The 20,093-nt window shown below is 44.8% G+C and overlaps 1 protein-coding gene across 2 annotated transcripts in view; it reads left to right on the top strand.

Moving 5' to 3' along the window:
* PTDSS1 (phosphatidylserine synthase 1) overlaps positions 1 to 20,093 on the top strand; it is a 55,711-nt gene that overhangs the window by 7,289 nt on the left and 28,329 nt on the right. For both annotated transcript variants that reach the window (XM_006273232.4, XM_059723864.1), the window contains 4 exons: positions 2,156 to 2,247; positions 7,082 to 7,126; positions 12,213 to 12,337; positions 19,459 to 19,617. In XM_006273232.4, coding sequence (XP_006273294.1) covers positions 2,156 to 2,247; positions 7,082 to 7,126; positions 12,213 to 12,337; positions 19,459 to 19,617 — 421 coding nt within the window. The remainder of the gene's footprint in view (positions 1 to 2,155; positions 2,248 to 7,081; positions 7,127 to 12,212; positions 12,338 to 19,458; positions 19,618 to 20,093) is intronic.

The following is a 20,093-nucleotide window of genomic DNA, read 5'->3' as shown; positions in this document are numbered from 1 at the left end:
CCAGCTCCTTCAGTACCCTGGGGTGTAAGCTGTCGGGGCTGGCTGACTTGAAGGAATCCAGCCTCTCAAGCTGTTCCTTCACGATGTTAGCATTGATGGAGGGTAAGGAATCTCCCTCACCCAGGCCTTCCCATCCCGTAATGGTCAGGGGCATCCCATGGGACTGTTGAAAGACTGGCGCAAAGTACCCATTTAGCAAGTTGGCTTTTTCCTGGATGTCGGTTGTCAACTGTCCCGTCTGGTTTAGCAGGGGTCCAATGTTGCCCTTGCTTTTCCTCCAGCTTCCCACATATCTAAAAAAGGACTTTTTATTGTCCTTGATATGTGTAGCTAGCTTGGAGTTCTGTCGCAGCCTTGGGTTTCCTGGCTTGCTGTCTGCAGTTCCGGGCCAGTGCAGAATATTCCTCCTTGGAGGTGGATCCAGTCCTCCATCCTTTGTAGGTCTGTCTGCTAGTTCCCTGCAGAGTCAAGGGGGCTGCTGTGCCCTTTTGCTGCCTTTCCTCCAAGATGGGATAGACTTTGCTTGTGCATCCAGGATCGCTCCCTTGAAGAGCAACCATTCTTCATGAACTTCCCTCCCCTTTGGGTCATGGTCCCTTAGGGCCTCACTGACAAGCTTCCTGAGCTTGTCAAAGTCACCTTTCCTGAAGTTGAGAACTTCTCTATTGCTGACTCTCGTGCCAGATTTACGGCGGATTGTGAAGGTGATCAGCTCATGGTCACTGTCGCCCAGCTTCCCTTCAGTCATTAGGTCACTGATAAAGTTGTCCCCCATTGCTAGTACCAGGTCGAGCAGTGCTTTGCCTCTTATCAGCCTGTGGACTTTTTGCGTCGTAGCTCATCCACGCACATGAGAAAGCTTTGCAACCTGTTCGGATTTGGCTGAGTGCTCTTCCCACAAGATGTCTGAGTAGTTGAAGTCTCCCATGACAACCATGGACCAAGAGCTGGTGGCCTCGGCCAATTTCCTGGCGAACTCCTGGTCCAGCTCTTGATTCTGGGTGGGAGGTCTGTAGTAGACTCCCACCAGTGTGTCCCCTGTGCCATGTTCCCCACAGATTTTAACCCAAAGGGTCTCCTGTTGTCCACCCTGGGTGCCAGTGTCGGCTTGCAGGGATGCGTAGCTTTCCTTGACAGAGAGAGCTACATCCCCACCCCTTTTGTCCACTTGGTCTCTCTTGTACAAGGTATAGCTGTCCATACCTGTGGCTTGGCTGAGTCTAAATGTCAGTGCTGTATGTTGAGAGTCTGTATCAATATTTTCACTGATCTCATGGCATGTACTATTGGACAGACTACCCTGTTGCAAATGTGGTTTTAAATTATCCTGAAATAAGAAATTCTCTCCATCCTGCCTAGCCTTGTCACTGTAAAACTAGATAGAAAACTGGGTACCAAAAGGTTGGGAACAATAATGGAATAGATAAATTGGGTAAAGTCATCAAGGAACAAACAATATAATTTTAATATATACGGGATGGTGAAATATGATGGATGCTTGAAGTAGTTGGAGGTGGTTATTGCTACTAAATTAAGTTTCCTAGAAAGCGACTGAAGAACAGAAGACTTACTTTCTATAGCTAACTCTCTTCTGAAATATGTGACTCTCCCATGTAAAGGATTCATGAACTCTGTCTAGCTATTTGAAAGAGAGAAGAGCTAAGTCAACCTTGCCAGGATTTTCTGTCTGTTTCAGACTACTGAAACATTAAAAGTCTGTCCTCTGGCTGTAACATAACGACACTATGACTAACATCGAGCTGTTGACACGGCACTTTTCTTTAGTAATCTCAAGGTGCTAATAAAAAAAGTGCTGAATTGTCTCTTTGAGCATGGAGACACAGGTAGTCAACCATGGGATAAAATGGGGCACAGATTTACCACATGTTGGCTGTTCAGTAGTTACTGCCACTAGGTACATTCTTACCCCTTGGTAAGTGAAAGCTAACCCAAGGTAGCTTACCTCACTTCCACTGAATGCAAACCATTACTACCTGATTATAGAATTAACTTCTTTTATTATTGGTTGTTAACCCCTTGACTTTTTCAGTGTTTATTTTCAATGTACTTGATTTAGATATGTAGTTTGCATAAAAGAGCCACTCGCTACTGCCTTTAAAAAAGATGCTTTTATCAGCTTGTTGTCTCTCTTCAGGGATGATTCTGGCCCAGAAGACAATATTTGGAAAGGCATCCTCTCTGTGATTTTCTTCTTCCTAATCATCAGTGTTCTAGCTTTTCCAAATGGTAAGTTAATTTATTCTCTACCTTTCTTTTGTCTGCACGTTTTCTTTTATTATGGTCATGTTTCTTCTGAGTTGGAAAGCGTGGCTTAATCTTTCATCACTGTTTTACATTACTGCAAGTAACTGCATGCATAATCAGCTTTTAATGGCTGAACTGAAATATGAACAAAATTCAGAGTATTTCTGGCTTGCATGTTTCTGAAATAGAGAGCCCTGTAACTTCAAAATAGAAATAGCCTCCTTTTTTCAACTGCAGAGCTGGAGATTAGATTGCCAATTTATACTGAAGATGGGTTGAAGACTCTTATATAGTGATCTACATCAATAAGTGTCAAAGTGCTTAACAAAGGAAGTCAGTCATTATCCCATTTTACTAATAAAAAAGCTGAAGCAAACAGAGGCTAGTGAAACGCTATGGTCTCATTGTAGGCTAAGGGAATGAGTCCAAATGTAAACCTTCCAGTGGATGGAAAACAGCAGAGATGCATTATTTGAATCTCTGTGCGATAAGAGAATGAAATCTAACAGGATATTTTAATAATTTGCTGGGGTGCAAAGTAAATCAAAATAATTGTTTAGTATTTCTATGCTCTACTTATGATGTATTGCAAAGGGCAAAGCTCTGATGATGCTGGACACTGTTGAGTTAGATGCATTATAGTCTTTGCTAGCTTACTGTTGTCACATTATATGTGTTTTGTATGTTATAGGTCAGTTTTGCCACTCCAAGTTCATGTATTACTAGGATGCCAGTGTTAAGCATTAGTATTCACCAACTGCTTATCAGGACTGAATTCTAGCTCTAAAAAGGCTGTCTTCTGTTTAAACTTCATTAACTGACCTTTTTCACAGCCTGCTTGTTGAAATGATGAATTTGAGAGATGAGGGAAAGCACAGGGAATTTGAAGATTTTCTTTCTGCTAGAGCACCTCTAACTTTCATATTTCCAAGAGTTTTCTAATCCTCTCTTTCTAATAATAGGGTCTTATTTGTGTATTCCATATGTGCTGAGAAATCCAATTTTTTATTTTAGTTTTTGTATTCATTGCATGAAGCTGCACATAGCATACCTCTGTGTTTATGTGCTGATTTCCTGTATAAATGTGCACATTTCACAAGAGTTTTACTGTATTTATTTGCATATCACATGCTCCTTGGTAGGACATGCACCTTGTCTGGGGAAGGCAAAATGAAGACAAGACCTTTCCTTTTAACCAAACTGTTAAGAATCAGTCCCCTCATTTCGGGGAGACACTCGAATTTTCAACTGTTAACTTTAGGGGGGAAAAAGTGTGTGAAAGGTGAATAAATAGGGTACAGTGGCATGAGATGATTTAGTGTATTTAGGGTATTTTCATTAAGTAAGTGTTTGGAGGAAGCTCTGCTATTGCTACACACAGCATAAAAAGTGAAAATTTAGGGTAGTAGAGGGAGCTTGTTAAAGCATCTGATCAGCTCTGTCTTCAGTCATAGTTTCATAGTAGTTAGGGGTCAGAAGGGACCTGAATAGATCATCTAGTCTAACTCCCCGCCAGTGGTTGGAGCACATGCTGGGGTCACATGACCCCAGACAGGTGTTCATCCAACCTCTTTTTTAATTCACCCGAGGTATGAGCGAGGACCACTTCCCTAGGAAGCTGGTTCCAGATCCTAGCTACCCTGACAGTGAAATAGTGCCTCCTAATCTCTAACCTGAACTTGTTCTCTAGCAGCTTCTGGCCATTGTTCCTCGGCACCCCAGGTGCTGCTAGGGGGAATAGGGCTCTTCCTATTTGCTGCTGATCTCCCCTAACGAGTTGGTAGACAGCCACCAAATCCCCCCTCAGCCTCCGCTTGCTGAGGCTGAACAGGTTCAGGTCCCTCAGCCTTTCCTCGTAGGCCCTGCCCTGTTGCCCTCCAACCAAGCGGGTGGCCCTCCTCTGAACCCTCTCATGGCAGGCCACATCATTCTTAAAGTGCGGTGCCCAAAACTGGATGCAGTACTCCAGTTGAGGCTAGACCAATGTCGCGTAGAGGAGGAGTATCACCTCTCTGGACCGGCTTGGGATGCATCTTTGGATGCACGACAAGGTGTGGTTGGCTTTGCTGACTGCGGTCTGGCATTGACGGCTCATGTTCATCTTGGAGTCAATAATGACTCCAAGATCCCTTTCCGCCTCTGTGGTCACAAGTGGGGAGCTCCCCAGCTTGTATGGATGCTGTGGATTCCTTCTCCCCAGGTGCAGCACCCTGCATTTATCTAAATTGAACCCCATCCTATTACCATCCGCCCACCTCTGTAGTCTAAGTCTGATTGCAGCCTCTCTCTCCCTTCGAGCGTGCCCACCTCTCCCCACATCTCGGTGTCATCGGCAAACTTGGACAACTTGTTTTCCACCCTTTCTTCCAAGTCACTGATGAAGATGTTGAACAGTGTAGGCCCCAGGACCGAGCCCTGGGGGACCCCACTGTTCACATCCCGCCAGGTCGAGTACAACCCGTCCACCACCACTCTCTGGGTGCACCCCATCAGCCAATTTTTGACCCATCCAACTGTGTAGGCATCAATGCCACAGTCGCTCAGGTTATTAATGAGAATGGGATGAGAGACAATGTCAAAGGCCTTCTTAAATTCCAGTCCTCGTAGGCTGCAAAACTATCTGAAGAGCCACAGGCCATAATTTAATAGAAAATCATAATTTTAAACCTTCCACCTGTAATTTTCCCACTAATACATCTTTTAAAGTATTTTAAGCTTGTTTAGTTAACAGAAACAGAAGGCTCATAGGAAGGCGGGAATTAGATGGACTTTAGTGTAACAGATATTTAAAAATGAAGATTCCAGGCCCATAATGCATTGGAATAGATTTTTTTCAGAAGCCTCTAGGAGCAGATTTGTAACTCCATACAGATGCAAGAAGTGTTTATACAAACATTAACTGCAGGTTAACTTTTCCCCAAGTTAACATCAGCTGCAACAACAAGTTCCATAAAAGCACTGTCAAAGACTGGCTCTCAGTTGTTCCCTGTGGAGGAGCTTTTCAAATGGGTTCTGCAGGGGTCTGTCATCATCTGGTTCTATTCAACATTTCCATTAACAGCTTGGAGAACAGAATAAAGAGAGCACTTAAAGGAATTTATGAATGACACCGAGCTCTTTGGAGGACAGTGTAAGGAATTCAGAATGTAGGGGTGCACTGATAGAGATTTTTTTGGCCAATAACAATGGTCTATTTTTAACGAGCCATATTGGCCAATACCAGTCCAATTGCTGATATGCAGCCCTGCAGCATGGAGACCAGAGTCCAGCTGGTAAGTTTGTTGTGGGGGAAGGGGTGGGAGGAAGAAAGGGGCATTGGTGGGTTGGGGGGGAGGGGGCAGATCAAGGCCCCTGTGGTGAGGGAGGGTGTGGGGCTAGGGCAGGGGCAGGTGCTGACCAGCTGGGGAACAGCCCCACTCCCACTCCCTCCCTCACCACGGGGGCCTCGATCTGCGCCCCCACATCCCTTCCCTCGCCCCTTCCCCCAACAGACTTACCGGCCAGACCCAGCTGCACTCTTGGCTGCCTGCATGCTGCACTGCGGCTGCATACATGCATGCACATTTATTGGCCACATTATTGGCCACGTCAGACAAAAAAAGCCGATTGCCAGCACTCTCAATTTTCCTTGTATCAGTGCCGATCCAATATGGGACCAGTGTATCGGTGCATCTCTATCCAAATTATCTTCGTTAATTGGAGAGGTGATCTGAAATAGGTCACATGAAATTCAATAAAGACAAAGTGCAGCATGCAGCACTTGGAAAGGAGAAATCAGGTGGACAAACACAAAATCAGAAAAGGATCTTGGGGTTATAGCATATAAAAAATTGAATCATAGTCAACAGTGTACTACTGTTGCAAAAAAAGGCAATTCTTATTCTAAAATGTATTTAAAGGAGTGTTCTATATAGGAGATGTGAAGCAATTATTCCAAGCCAGGGTCTAGGAAAAGCATCCACTTGAAATCCCAGTGCCCTTCTTTCCCAGCAGTTGGGAGATAGCTGAGGGTGTAATTATCCCTGTGACCATCCACCCCCCACCACCACCCACACACAAACCAGCACTTCCCTCATGATATCAGATATCCTGTGTAGTGTCTGATATCTGACTGGTTAGAAATTCAAGCTCACTTGGTAAGATATGGAGTTAGAGAGAGCTGGGACCTTTCCTTTCTTTGCTAACCTGCAGAAATGGGAAGGTTAGCTCTTTCTCTGTTTCTTTCTCTCTCTCTCTCTCTCTCCCTTCCCAAAATAGGCTCAATGTGATATACAGTAAAAGACAAAATAACTTAAACAGTATTAAATAATATGGTAGAGCACCCTCCTCCCAGAATTCAAAACAATCCATTCTACCGGATGCATTCCCACTCCCCATTACCTAGAAGAGCATTTTCCCGTGGCCATCCAAACCTTACTTCCACACCCCCATTCGCACCTTGTTTTTGATTACTTTTACCTCTAACTGGGGCAAGCTATAAAACACATGTAATCTGAAAAACAAATCAAGATATAAACAAGTGACAGATAGTTAGTCCAAAATATATTTACTTACCACTAGGGAGAAAATTCCAGTAAAAGGTAATTGAACATTTCTTCTATAACCTGGTAATTGACCAAAAATATAGTCTTTGGAATTAATTTAACATTAATTACCAAAGAGCATATTTTATTTAAATATAGCCAGGTCTCCAAGTGAAACCCTTATGCACCTGGAAGGGAGATTGAGAATGATAATGTTGATAATGTACTGTGGTTCTGGCTTTCCGTTCTTCTTAAACAATTGACTTTCATCTAACAAATGTTTCTCTCTGCAGGGCCCTTTACTCGCCCACATCCTGCAATATGGCGAATGGTTTTTGGTAAGTTTCATATTTATATTTTTACTTACACAGTGCCAGTTTTAACTTGGATAAATTGTACAGTGGTATAATAACCTCCACAAATACCCTGGAGCACAACAGTGCACAAAACTTGTGAGAACCAGTGATTTTTTTCTTTGATAGTTTCGGTAATCTTCTGTACTTAGGTATATTGGTAAATGTGAGCAGTGTAGTTCTATATCAGGGTAGTCTGGTTATGATCGGAGCACTTTTAAGCCACCCAAAAAGCCACATTCATTTGGATGATTGAAGGTTTATTTCTTCTTTAAAAACCAATAAAAACCTTGTTTAGCATTTATACGTTAGTTATTTTTCTAATTAAGAAGATACAATTATCATTGGTAAAGACGTTGAAAAGACGTTGCTTTATAACTAAATATAGCATTTATGCTAAACTTGTTTGTTTTTTTTCCAGGAGTATATACCATTGTCATACATACTTATTTAAGCGGTTATTTATTTTAGCATACATTTATATAAATTATTTTTCTTTGTTTATGTTAGGAAATACTGAACCATAATTTTCTTACCATGTGTTTAATTTTGAATTTGTAATTTTGTGCCTAGCTGAATTGAGATGGAAATTCAATTAAAAACGCACAAAATAGCATTTTAGAATATAATTTTATTAGTTTAAAAACTACCTTGAACTTGACTGATCCATGAAAACAGGTAAAGTTTACTAAACAACCTTTCATTTTAAACAAATTGTACTAAGCAAAGGGGAGAGATTTTTCTCTAACTAGTGGCTAAAATAGCTTATTTAGATCCCCGCACATTTCAGATTTTAGAACTAGTAGATCTTGTTATCTTTATACTTCACTTTTTAATTTGTTGATTTTATTCATAGTTTATCAGCAAACTCTAGTACCTTGTGCTTAGCCTGTGAATTCTACTAATGAACCTGAATTCATTTAGAACGTCAGAAAACATAGTGGTTTCATATACTATATTTAATTTAAAGTCTTTTTACTACGTTGTAGTAGGTATAGACCTTATTGTAGTTTGTCATACTTGGGATTATTTCTCTTTTTTTATTACAGTGTGGGTTTTTTAAATGTTATCTTAACATAGCACAACTACTTCTATTCAATGCTTCAGCTCAATGATTTGAGCTTTTAAAAACCAGAGTTCTTATGCACGGATAATCTTACGAGCACCAAACCATAGTTGTGCCACGTTAAGATAACGTTTAGAAAACCCACATTGCCTGGGATCATGATTCCCCTTCACCAACAAGTAGCAAGCTCATGGGATTTCCAGCTGCAAGGGCATATACTCCTGCAGCTGAGGCCTACATCAGCTGCAAACTTCCAGGCTTGGTGGCACAGATGTGCCCTCCAGCTGGGAGCTCTCAGCCACAAGGTCCCCCCTGGCCATGCATTTAATTAATGGGATGATAGGAGTGAGCCACAAAGTTACTGCATGTTTTTTGTGGAATAACTTTGTAGCTTATTCCCTCTTTTATCATGTCATTAATTCATAGATTTATAGAAGTTAGGGGCTGGAAGGCACCTCTGGAGATCATCAGGTCCAGCCCCCCCTGCACTTGGGCAGGAAAGACTGCTGGGGTCAGATGACCCCAGCAAGGTGAGCATCCAGCTGTTTTTTGAAGATATCCAGAGTAGGTGATTGTTTTGATTGAACTTGTGGTGGAGTCATAACTTAAGACATGATTACCTGGTTAATCATGTCATAAATGTAAGCTGTGGCACAGGCCTAACTTAAATCGACACTTGAAGTGGATGGGTTCAGAACTTGGCCTACTGTACTACCGGGGAAAGATTGCAAGTGTGCTTGTAGGAGCATGAATGCCTATTAAAAAAATATTTTGCATTTTATTATTCTTAGAGGTACACCAACACGTCGATCCAATATCAGATCAATACAGATATAAAGAAAATTTGCTGTTTCAGATATTGGCCCTATGGGGCTGATAATTTGGCAGATAAATGCTCATGCCACATGCTGCTGAGGTGCAGCACTCAGGCAGCCAGGAGCACAGCTAGCAGTGTGGAGAGCTGCCTCCAGTCCTGTTGTGGTAGAAGGAGAGGGAGAAGGGAAGGGGCAAGGGGGGGCAGATCAGCACCCCCTGCAGTGAGGGAGTGGGGGCAGGGGCAGGAGCTGCCCAGGCGGTGTGGTTGCTGGTGGTGGGGGCAGTTCCCACCAGGGCTTACACTCCAGGAGAGCATGGGAGGCCGTGAGCCCCCAGATCTATGTGGGCCGGGGTGGGGTGGGCTGTAGCCAGGGCTGCATGGGGCTGTTCTTGGCGGGGGTTGATCTCAGAGTAGTTGCCAGCAGCACTGGGAGGATGCTGCCTCCATCCTAAATTTTGCCGCAGCTCAGCTCCCAGCACTGCCACCAGCCACCCAGCGCTGCCGCGGCTTTTCCCAGCATGTGCGGGGCGGGACGCTGAGCCAGAGCAGCACTGGGCAGCTGGTGGCAGCGGCTCCAGGAGCAGGATGGCTGTGAAATTTGGGGTGAATAAAGCATCCTTCCAGTTCCAGCATTACCCACTCCAAGCCCAGCCCAGCCCCCATCAAAAAGAGCCCTGGCTGCAGCCCACCCCGGCCCATGAAGATCCAGGGGCGCACATGCCCCCCCCCTCCCCCCATGCCCTCCTGGGGTGCAGGCAGCGGCAGGAGCTGCCTCCCCCCAACATGAGCCACAGCTTTTCCCCCCCCCCAACCTGGGCAGCGCCTGCCCCTTCCCTCCCTCCTCCCCTTTCACCCCACCGAACTGACCAGCTGGAGGCAACTGTATTGGAAATTGTATCAGTGTCGGCCATATGCCTCCTTAAATATAGGCTATCAGTATTGGCTCACAAAATCTCTATTGGTGCACCCCTAATTATTTTTTTTCCCCTGGACAGCTTTGTCAGCTACAGTTAAGGTCTCAGCTATTTGGAATAGGCAGATTTTCATGGTTCAAGAGGATGTAGTTCCATGGAGTAGTGTGTATATCCCAGAAGCGCAGCAAATATCTCAAATAGCAGGCTGCAAGTCCACAGTTTCTGTTCAGTTCAGTTTCTGTTCCATCTTGATGTTGTACTGGTGCATGAGTTTGTAGAACTAGAGAGCTGTGCATTTGTTCTACCCACATAACTCTGGGCAGAATTTGCCCCTTATTGTATAAGGCCTCATGCAGTTGCCTTCTGATTATTACATATGAAACAAATTAGTACTTTTTTTTTCCTCATGTTGCTTTTTCCTGATATTGCTGTGTGACTTAAGTTAATCACCTGATAAGTGACCATCTGATATTGCTGTGTGACTAAGTTAACATTTTGAATGTCTGAATAGTACGTTTATTGCCTTGATGTTTTTTGATTTGTTTTTAACTGTCCTTGTAATTGTTTTTTAAACTTGTAAGTTACTGGTATGTTCTTTTTGTCCTAATGTAGTTTGATGTCTAACAGACAAGGTTCTTTAGGTAAATCTGTACAAGTTTCCCTTGCTTTATGTAGTACATGTGTTCCTGAAAAACTGCGCATAACTCAAATTTACATAAAGGGAAACCACTCTACACGATAACAAATAGGGGTATGTTCCAAGACCTTGACAGCATTGGCAGCAGGTAAGTCTGCTGGGGCCAGGGTGGCGCCAGGCTGTTCCTGGCGGGGGGCTGGGCCAGACTGTACTCAAGGGGGAGGGCAGCAGCACTGGGAGGCGGGCTAAGGGTGGGGCTGCAGCCACTTCAAAATTCACTGTAGTCCCCACAATTCTTCTTTCCAGTGCTGCCTCCGCCACAGTCCGAGCGCAGTGCAGCCCAGCCCTCTCTGGCAAGAGCCCATCGTGGCCCCCAGCCCCAGCCCACAATGGCAGCCCATAGCAGCAGGAGCTGTACCCCCCCACCATCTCACACCTGCCCTGGCTGTGCAGCGCCTGCCTCTGCCCCAGCCCCACTCCCTCCCTCACCACCAGTGGGAGGGCAGATCAAGGCCCCACTCACCCCAGCCCTTGCTCCTGCTTGTGCCCTGCTTCCTTCCTCACTGCTGGGGCCTCAGTCTGTCCCCCTGCTCATGGCCTCCCCGCATAGACTTACCTGCTGTTGATCACATAAGAGTGAACTTACCTCGCATATAATGAATATTGGGTATAAAAAGGTCATCTCATAAGAGCAAATTTGCATATACAGAACCTGCATAAAGTGAGGGAAACCTGTATCTTTTATTAGCCCAACTCAAATAGTTGGAAAAATTCTTTTTTGCAAGATTTTGGGTAGAAACACCCTTTATCTGGAAGCTTCCTCAGCCTGAGGAAGGGTGTTTGTACCCAAAATCTTGCAAAAAAGATTTTTTTCCAGCTATTTGAGTTAGTTTAATAAAAGATACTGGATTTACCCAAAGAACCTTGTCTGCCTATGTCCTTAGACCAACACAGCTACAATCTATAAATCTGATGTCTAGGAATATTTTAATTATTGAAAGTTTCATGCACAGACACTGAATAAGAAACCCAAACAGAACGCTACCAGATGTGATTTCTACTGATTTGAAGATCTGTCATATCAGCCTTATTTATTTATTTTAACTTTTAATGGCAGAAATCAGCCCACCAAGTTAAACTACTCACCAAAGCAGCTAGTGGACTCCAGGCAGTGAAGCTCAGCTTACAGCCCCTTTGCATTGCCCAAGTAGCTCATAGCAGCTGAATAGTATACTGGTCAATCTGGTGATTAGTTTTGCAATTGATTCTTTGGTTTAAGGGCTATGTTACTGAAACCCGCAGCCTGTGGAGTTGGGAGCAGAAAGCCCGTTCCTTCAGTCCTTGTGTTTCTGTGCTCTGGGGGTCCCCCGTCCCCTCCCCCCCCCTACATTTTTGACTCATTTGGCATTTAAATAGTATGCAGTGGGAAATCGTATAATAGGTGCATTTTCAAGATTTGGTTTGTGGCTGCAAAATATTGTGGACCCAGAACTCAGACTTCTGTGAATTGTCATTTCTGTATGCCTTTTGCCGTTGTGCATGTCAGCTTTTGAATGTTGCTTTGGAACCAACTTTTGACTATCTCGCCCAGCTAATTTCATTGCAGACAGTCTGTATAAATATGATTCTACTTACAGGTCTCAGCGTTCTCTATTTCCTGTTTCTGGTGTTTGTGCTCTTCCTCAACTTTGAGCAGGTAAAATCAGTGATGTATTGGCTGGATCCTAATCTCCGATATGCTACCAGGGAAGCGGATATCATGGTATGTATCTGTCGTATCAGTCTGCCAGTTACAGCTGCTCCATATTAACTATCAATTCTCTACATTCAAATTAACCAGGAAGCAAATTAATTTTCCATGTCTGTGATGCAGATTTATAAAATTTGGCTCTACTGGGCCTGTTGTGTAAAGAATGGGTATGAGGCAGGATATCATACTTGTCAACATAATACCTGGACTGTAGTCTCAGCAACTCAGAATCAAGTCAAAACATGACATATTATTCCTATCTATGCAGAGCTATATTTAATGGAATCTATAACTCTCACTGTTCTGACAATACTAAGCAAGTAGCACGTTATCATTTTTCTGCTTTCCCTGTACTTGATTACTCACACTGCTGTATTTATTCAAATCCAAGATGAGCCCCCACCTCACCATTTAACATGGGGAATATCATAGAAATCTTAAGAGAAATATGGCTGGAAGGGACCTCCAGGGGTCATCTAATCCAGTCTCCTGCCTGAGGCAGGATCATCCTTATCCAAACCATTTTATACAATCCATAATCTGACCTCTTCAGAAAACTTCCAACAACCCTGACAGATCACAAGCCACAACACTATAACATGCCACACGTAAAGCAGGGGAACCATGATAGCCAGTATATAGTGTCCTGCTTCTATAAAAAGTTGTTAATATACGCTCAAGAGATACCACATAGCAGGCTATGTCCCCTGCTACAGAGAGAGGCAAAAACCCCCACAGCCTGTACCAATCTGACCATGAGGTAAAATTCCTTCCTTACCCCAAATATGGTGATCACTCTGACCATGAGTGGAGGGGCAAAACCCTCTAGCCAGGAACCTCTGGCTTTGGTGCCAGCTTGAATGTTGGCAGTATACTGCCCCAGTCAAAGTGCCCAGCCTTGGCTGCAGCTGTCACCCAGTGCGTCTGAGGAAGGCTTAAAAGCACCTCAACATGAGACATACCCAGAGTAGAACATAGGCAAAACTATGCCTATGTCATCCCAACCAGTGGCTCTCTAACCTCCTCTTGAACACCTCCAGTGATGGAGAATCCACAACTCCCCTAGACAGTCTGTTCCACTGCCTCACTAGTCTAACTGTGAAGAAGTTTTTCTTGATATCCAACCTAAACCTGTTTTGCTGCAACTTCAAGCCATTGGTCTATCTCCTGCTCACTACAGCAAGAGAGAAAAAGTGCTTTTCCTCTTCTTAATACTGGTCCTCCATGTATTTGAAGAGTGCTCTCATAACTCCTCTTATGCATCTTTTCCGCAAGCTGAACATGCATAGCTCTTCCAGACTTTTATCATATAACTTCCTTTCCAAGTCCTTTATCATCTTTGTCACACACATTCTCCAAGGTGGATAAATATCGACCTTTCTTTTTAAAGGGTTTTTTATTTAAATCAGATTTTTATTATTTAATCTTTTTATTAATTTTTTTGTCAAGATGATTTAAAAAAAAACAACACCTTGTATAAAGATAGTTTTAATTTAAGCTATGTTAAAGATTTCGTCATGGAATAGGGATTATAACTTCTAATTGTGTACTATTTGAGACAATGTATTCATGTAACCTTTTAAAAAGTTTTATAAATGGGTCACAACAGACCATGAACTGTATTAGGGGCCCAAGCTTATGGGGTTCCCAGAGGCTCCTCTACAGATTAGTAAAGATTAAAGAAAACCACTCTACCCAATGGGACTCAGTCCTTAGTCTAGAAGTTCCCATGAAGCATCTCTGTGATGGTTAGTTTCAGTTCTCAAACTGTGGATTTGTCTCTCCAGACATCATAGGCAGGCACGATTCTTTGGGAATATGTAATATCTTTTATTAGTCCAACTAAATAGTTGGAAAAAATGTTCTTTGCAAGCTTTTGGGAACAAACGCCCTTCTTTAGGCATAGGGAGAGTTTGTTTCCAGAGATAACATCCTTGTTAACAGCAGTATACAGAGATACGAGATAACAGACCTGATTACTAGGGATCCTGGTTTTCCCTGATTTAAAAAAAAAAAATCACAAATTCTCTGATAAAAAAAATGGCAGAATATCTGGTTAAAAACCCCAAAATCTGTTATTAAAATTAAAGGCCCCCCCACAGCCCTCCCTGCCCTGCAGGTGCCCCTCAGCTGCCAGGGCCATGGGGCCAGGGACCCAGGTCCACAACTCCCTGCCTCCAACAGAAAGCAGCTGCAGCAGAAGGAGCGTGGAGCTGGCTCCCCCACTGCTGAGGGCTCGGGCAGGGCCGGCTCCTGGGGGGGCAATGGGGACACGCGCCCCCCGGATCTGTGCTGGGGCAGGCTGTGAGCTGCCCTGGTGATGTGCCTCTTGCTCCTGCTGCTTCCCTCAGTGTAGCCCCGTGTGCAGGAGGTGCATCGCTGGGGTGGCGCAGGGCGAGCAGCTGCTAGAGATCCCCAAGTGGCTCCTCTGCCTCCAGCCGCACCGCATTGTGGGGGAGGGAAGCAGGGCAGCAGGGAACTGGGCCCACGACTGCTTGCAGCTGTTCCCTATCACTCTGCTTCCCTCTCCCATGACCCAGCATGGCTGGGAACAGAGGAGCTGTGTGGGGATCTCCTAGCGGCTGCTCTCCCTGTGCCACCCCGGCGACGTGCCTCCTGCACGCGGGGCTACACTGAGGGAAGCAGCAGGTGCAGGAGGTGTGTCCCCAGGGCAGCAGGGGGGTGAGGAGGAGATCCCTGCATGGCCCTGCTGTTCCCAGCAGCACGGGGTCATGCCTGCGGGGCTGCAGAGGCCCTGTGGAAAGGAAGTGGGAACCTGCACAGATCTGGGAGAGTGAGTGGGTCCCCTTTGCCCCCTGAGAGCAAAACTCATTTTCCTCGGCTGGCTGCACATGGGCTGCCTGTGGTCCTATCGGCCTGATCGGGCTCGGTGCCTCCACGTGTGGCTTCCCTTAAGGGGCTATAGCGCCGCTTGTGGTCCACGTGCAGCCGGCCAGGCACTCCATGTCTCTCACCAACACCTCCCCGCTCCTGGCTGGCATGACTGGCTGGCTACACATGGACCGTGAGCAGCACTAAGGGCCCTTAAGGGAAGTCACGCATGGAGGCATCGAGCCCGGTTGGGCCGATTTTTAACACTGTGGGCAGTCCATGTGCAGCTGGCCGGGCACCCTGTATTGTCCACCAACACCACCCCCTGTAAGCCCCTCTTACCTAACCTACAGGCTCCAGAAGGAAAGTGAGCCGGAAGTAAGCCTTGGGAGTGACTTAGAGCCTCAGGCCCTGCCCTTCCCCCACTCCGGGCAGGGCTGGGCCTTTCCTGCCGCTTTTGCAATCTGCTCCTGCAGGCTGGAACTCAGCGAGCCCGCAGAGGTCTTTGCAAAAGCAGGAAATCTGCGGGTTTCTCTACTAAAAGGGAAAATCTGTGTTTTCTCTGATGAAGCTGGGAAATCTGTGGTTTTCTCCATTTTTCTCTGAGAAACAGAAAACCCGGATCCTGGCTGATTGCCCACCCATCAGCCCTATTGTCTCTCTACAAGTTTGTATACAGACAGTCAAGCCGTTACCTTTCTCTAAAAGTGCAAAGTTTCAAGAAGTTAAACAAATGAAAGATATCAAACAGCCGGAATTCACTTTTTGTAGAAAACTGTAATTAAATTGAAGTTTCCTGACCAGTGTTTTAAATCGCGATTCAAACCATGATTTGAATCAATTTGATTTAAATCAAATCTGCCCTAACCCTCTCTAACCTCACCATGTCCTTTTTAAAATGTGGAGCCCAGAACTGTGTACAAAAAAACCCCCTCGTCTTGTATTTAAATAAGAGGGGGTGGCAGGGACATGCTCTGGCTCCAATCCAGAGTTGGGGCCAGAGCCACAGCTGCTGCTTACCCCCTGCCCCATTTCCCCCTTCCTCCCCCTTGTTCTCTGGTAGATAAGGGCTGTTATTTACTGTTAGGAAGCTTGATGGGATTAACAGTGTATTTAGATTATGGTACAAGTGTTTTAAGAATGTAGGTACAGGTTGTAATTGCTAAGATGTAGTCTGTGCTGGAGAAGATTCAGGGGTGGCTACTGCAGCAAGAGCCCTAAAAGAAAACTGACCACGTTTTATTGCCCTTGAGCAGCACAGTGCAGCTGCGGCTTTCCTTACGGTGGGTCGTATGTGCCTGATCAGCCTGACTGGTTTGTGTGAATAGGAGCTAGGTCCCTAAAGCTTCAGCCGCAACAACCCCCACCTACTGTGGCTATCCCTGCACAGGTATCATTGTGAAAGCATCATAAATCCAGTACCACTGAGCTGTGTTGTTTCATCACCTGCAGAGGTCAGTAAATATTTTCACAAGGCAGACAGGGCAGAGTTTCTTATTAGTCTCTTATGGATTGGAATATTCTCATACACTGAGAGCCTTATTTAACATTTAGTTTGCAGCAGAGATGCTTTAATTGGGCATTAACTTTACTTGCTGCAAACCAGCATAAGCAAACCAGCTTTCTTTCATGTTCTTGGGTATTAATGACCTGTGGTTACTTTTAAGGAAACTTTAGCTCACCCTTTCCTTAGCAAATGACAGTTACAGGTTCACTCCAGCTTTCTTCTTCTTCTGCCCTCAGACTAAATATCTTGAATGTGAATGTGTTTAATGGGACAGCAGCTTGAAAAAGAAAACAAGAGAACAGTCATACGAAGAGTCAGATCAGCAGCTTATATGTGAAACTACCTCTGGCAGCGGACTGAGGATTTAGCACTAAGCACAAAATGTCAAGGACAGCATTAACATGAGAAAATCTCAGTCAGCTGAGGTTTTATTTGTATTTTTCCACACTGATGTTCTGTTCTTAAGTCCTATGTGCACCATTTGCCCCAGAAACAACGTTATCCCTTCAAATTCAGGCTGCATCATGGTGACACTGAGTATTTTTCCATTCTTGATTACCACAGCCTTTGATTGGCTAACATTTTGGGAAATTAATTCAAGGGTAAAGAATGCAGATCTGCCTACCTCTTCCTTGGAGCAAATTTGTCCTTGTTTTTCCCTATTTTGGGATGATACGTGCATGAGGACAAAGTGGTTGATTATTAAAAAGTTCATAACAAAATTGAAAAGATAAGATTTAGCTCCACATAAAAACAATAATACTTTTCCTGTCTCCTTGTGAAACAAACACTTGAGGTCCAGCCTGCAGCAACACTGCCATTCTGTACAGTCAGGGAGCAGGCTGCAAGCTATCCCGTATGGCTCTGAGGCCCAGGAAGAGAAATTCTGCCTCCAGTCCCAACCACTGCACAAATCCAGCATTTGTAAGTGGGGTCACACGCCATGGACAGGTTTTGCTAAAGGACATTACAGAAACCATGATAAACAGGTCAAATGATAAGAAAGATGCAGTACAGATTTGTGTGCATGTACCTCTGCCACCCTGTTCTGTGGCTGCTATGGCTTGTTTGACAGTCCAAAGCACATCATTGCAATTACACTGTACACATTCCTGTCACAATATCCTCACCACACGTCTGCATACCAGCATATCCATCACCATCAAAAAGGCTTTTGATCTAGTATCCCATGTTATCTCTGTGGGAAAACTGGAAGATTGTGGGCTCAGTTGCTCAACGGTTCAGTGGGTGGGAACCTGGCTACAGGGTAGGACCTAGAGAGTTCTCATGAACAGATCTGTGTTGTCCTGCCACGAAGTGGCCAGTGGTGTCCCTTGGGGGTCCGTGCTTGGACCGGTGCTTTTCAACATCGTTATCAGTGATTTGGATGGGGGAGCGAAAAGCTCACTGGCCAAGTTCTCAGATGACACCAAGTTATGGGGCAGTGTGGCCATGCCAGAAGATAGGTTGCTGATGCAGGCAGACCTGGACAGGCTAGAGAGTTGGGCAGACGGGAACCAGATGAAATTTAACACTTCCAAATGTAAGGTGCTCCATCTGGGAGCAGATGACCCTCAACATACGTATAGGCTCAGAGGCAACAGCCTGACCTGCACCATGGCTAAAAGGGACCTAGGGCTAATGATTAACCACTGCATGAACATGAGCCATCAGTGTGATGTGGTGGTCAGCAGGGCAAGTAACATGCTGGCGTGCATCAACCGATGCATCTCATGTAAAAACTAAGGAAGTGATACTCCCACTGTACTCAGCACTGGTGAGACTAAAGTTAGAGTACTGCATCCAGTTCTGGGTGCTGCACTTCAATAAGGGCATGGACAAACTTGAAAGGGTCCAGAAAAGAGCCACCCATATGATCACGGACTTGCAGGGCAAGACCTGGGCCTCTCTAGCCTTGAGAAGAGAAGGTTGAGAGGGGACTTGATAGTGGCTTATCAGAGGAGGAGTGCATCAGGATCTTGGTGAACAACTGTTCACTAGGGCACCCTTGGGGAAGACCAGGACCAATGTATATAAACTCCTGGAAGGCTGCTTCAGGCTTAATACCAGGAAAAACTCCTGCACAGTGAGGGTGACCAGACTCTGGAATAGACTCTCTCCAGAGGTGGTGAACCAGAACCTACCTTGGAGGTTTCCAAGAGGAGACTAGACAGTTACTTCGCTGAGGTCACTGGACCCCAGTTGTCTTCCTGCCTAGAGCAGGGGGGCTGGACCCAATGATCTGCAAGGTCCCTTCCAGCCCCTAACAATCTATGAATCACCCTTGCATATCACAATGACACAACCTCACCCCTAACTCTCCTTTCCCCCTCCTCTTCCTATGTCTCTTTCCCAATCTCTTCAGTCATCACTGTCACTGTCATCTTCTCTCTCATCAGCTGCACTACCATCATCATCATTATCTTTGCTGTCTTCAGCGGTCCCACTCCTGAGCAGTCTGTGCCAGTCCATCCTCTTCCATTTGATCCCCACCATCTCCTCCCTGATGTCTTCTGCCACTTTCTTGTAATACCCTTGCATCAGAACCCTTCTTCTTTATTGTATTTACTGCTCATTTTCCCAGTAGCCTTTTTTTGAACTTACATGCCTGGCATTAGAAAAAGGAGAAGGGCACTCCTAATGTAGGTGGGAACAGTAACATGCATTTCAAAATCTTTCTCATTTTAACCTTTTAAGCTTGGTGTACCTTTTTCACTGAAATGAAAATACCCTACTTCTCTGTTGATTGCAGATGTTAGAGCCTAGCTGAGGATTCTTCTTGTGTTGTTAACAGGAATATGCTGTGAACTGTCATGTTATCACCTGGGAGAGAATACTCAGCCATTTTGATATATTTGCCTTTGGGCATTTCTGGGGCTGGTCAATGAAGGCCTTGTTGATCCGCAGCTATGGCCTATGTTGGACTATTAGCATCACCTGGGAGCTCACTGAGGTAGGTTATATATTAATTATAGTCAAGGAAATAATACTGACTTGCAACATTTGGGAAAGAGTATGTATGGGTAGTTTTGTTTTAGCAGGTTTACTACTGCTTGAACTGAAAGTAAACATTGAGCAATTCAGTTCTCTGCAGTTTTGGATCAGCACCAGTGCAGCCACACCAGTTTCTGAATGGGAACTGTTCCCTAGTCTTGCAGTATTTTACCACATAACATGCATCTACCCTTTAGTAATGTGCCCCTTCGCCTACAACCCTGTACTCTCCCCAGATATAGAAACTGTGCAAAACTGTGTTTTGAATTCTGATTTTAAAATACTGTTATAATCTAATGATTGATGACTCATTTTTGTGTTAGTGTTACAAGAGTTCTCTGTGAAATGTAGCCACACTTACCCTACAGCTCACTTCTACAACTGACTTACCATTCTCAAGTCCTGTTTTACATGATAATCACTGCTATTCAGATT

Source organism: Alligator mississippiensis, chromosome 3 (assembly GCF_030867095.1).
Source record: "Alligator mississippiensis isolate rAllMis1 chromosome 3, rAllMis1, whole genome shotgun sequence".
NCBI classification, from domain to species: Eukaryota; Metazoa; Chordata; order Crocodylia; family Alligatoridae; genus Alligator; species Alligator mississippiensis.
The sequence above is the reverse complement of the archived record's forward strand: the minus strand, read 5'-3'. Positions and strand labels throughout refer to the sequence as shown.